At 43.2% G+C, this 760-nt stretch overlaps 1 protein-coding gene across 1 annotated transcript in view; it reads left to right on the top strand.

Moving 5' to 3' along the window:
* Positions 1-560: 560 nt before the first annotated feature.
* pigb (phosphatidylinositol glycan anchor biosynthesis, class B) overlaps positions 561-760 on the top strand; it is a 20,415-nt gene continuing 20,215 nt past the window's right edge. The window contains exon 1 of the mRNA XM_060924212.1: positions 561-760. This exon is cut by the window's right edge and continues 42 nt beyond it. Within this exon, the coding sequence (XP_060780195.1) occupies positions 676-760 (85 nt within the window). The 5' untranslated portion in view covers positions 561-675.

Raw genomic sequence — 760 nt, 5'->3', positions numbered from 1 at the left:
GATTATCATCTTAGGTTATGTCAAGCACCACGTTTAATTAACGACTAATTGGGTCGTAATTTTTGCAATCTTAAATCTCAGTTTACATTCGGACTATTTCACCTTCAAACCAGTTTCAGCCTTAAAATGAGCAAAACTCATCAAGCTCGAGTGAACTGAAGCGTCGATTTGAAACGCACCCTTCCATGCAATGACGAAAGGTCGCACGTGCACGTAACTACGGCAAGTCAATATGGACAAAAAGCTCAACACTAATCATCTATAATAAAATATTACTGCGTTAATTTAATTACAGTGCGCATATATTCTACAAATAATGTTTAAAATCAACGTAAACATATCTGAAGTCTGTATCTTGAACACGGGCTGTGACGTCAGGACCCAAACACGGAAGTAAGCTGTTGCTCAGGCAACCACCTTTCCACCGTCACAGCCTTTGCGATTAGTCCCGCCTCCTGCGCTTTGATTGGTTTAGAGTTTATACTTTGAACTGATTGGCGTGAGTTTTGACCACTAGCCAATCGTGCATCATTGGCCTAGCCAATCCCAGCAAGGAGGTGGGGCTTGGTGGAGGTCGGTTGTGATTCTGAAAATAATAGCGCGGTTGTTTCTAACAGAGCTGCAGAAAACACGCTTCATGTGCGAGTGATCTGAAGATGAGCTTTAAAGTCGGCTATGGAAAGACTTCGTGCTCGCCGTTTACTGCCTTTTGGTTCTTCAAGTTCAGCGGAAGCCGTCAAACTCAGGACCCGGAAATCAA

The sequence above is a fragment of the Neoarius graeffei genome, chromosome 6 (assembly GCF_027579695.1).
Source record: "Neoarius graeffei isolate fNeoGra1 chromosome 6, fNeoGra1.pri, whole genome shotgun sequence".
Classification (NCBI taxonomy): domain Eukaryota; kingdom Metazoa; phylum Chordata; class Actinopteri; order Siluriformes; family Ariidae; genus Neoarius; species Neoarius graeffei.
The sequence above is the reverse complement of the archived record's forward strand: the minus strand, read 5'-3'. Positions and strand labels throughout refer to the sequence as shown.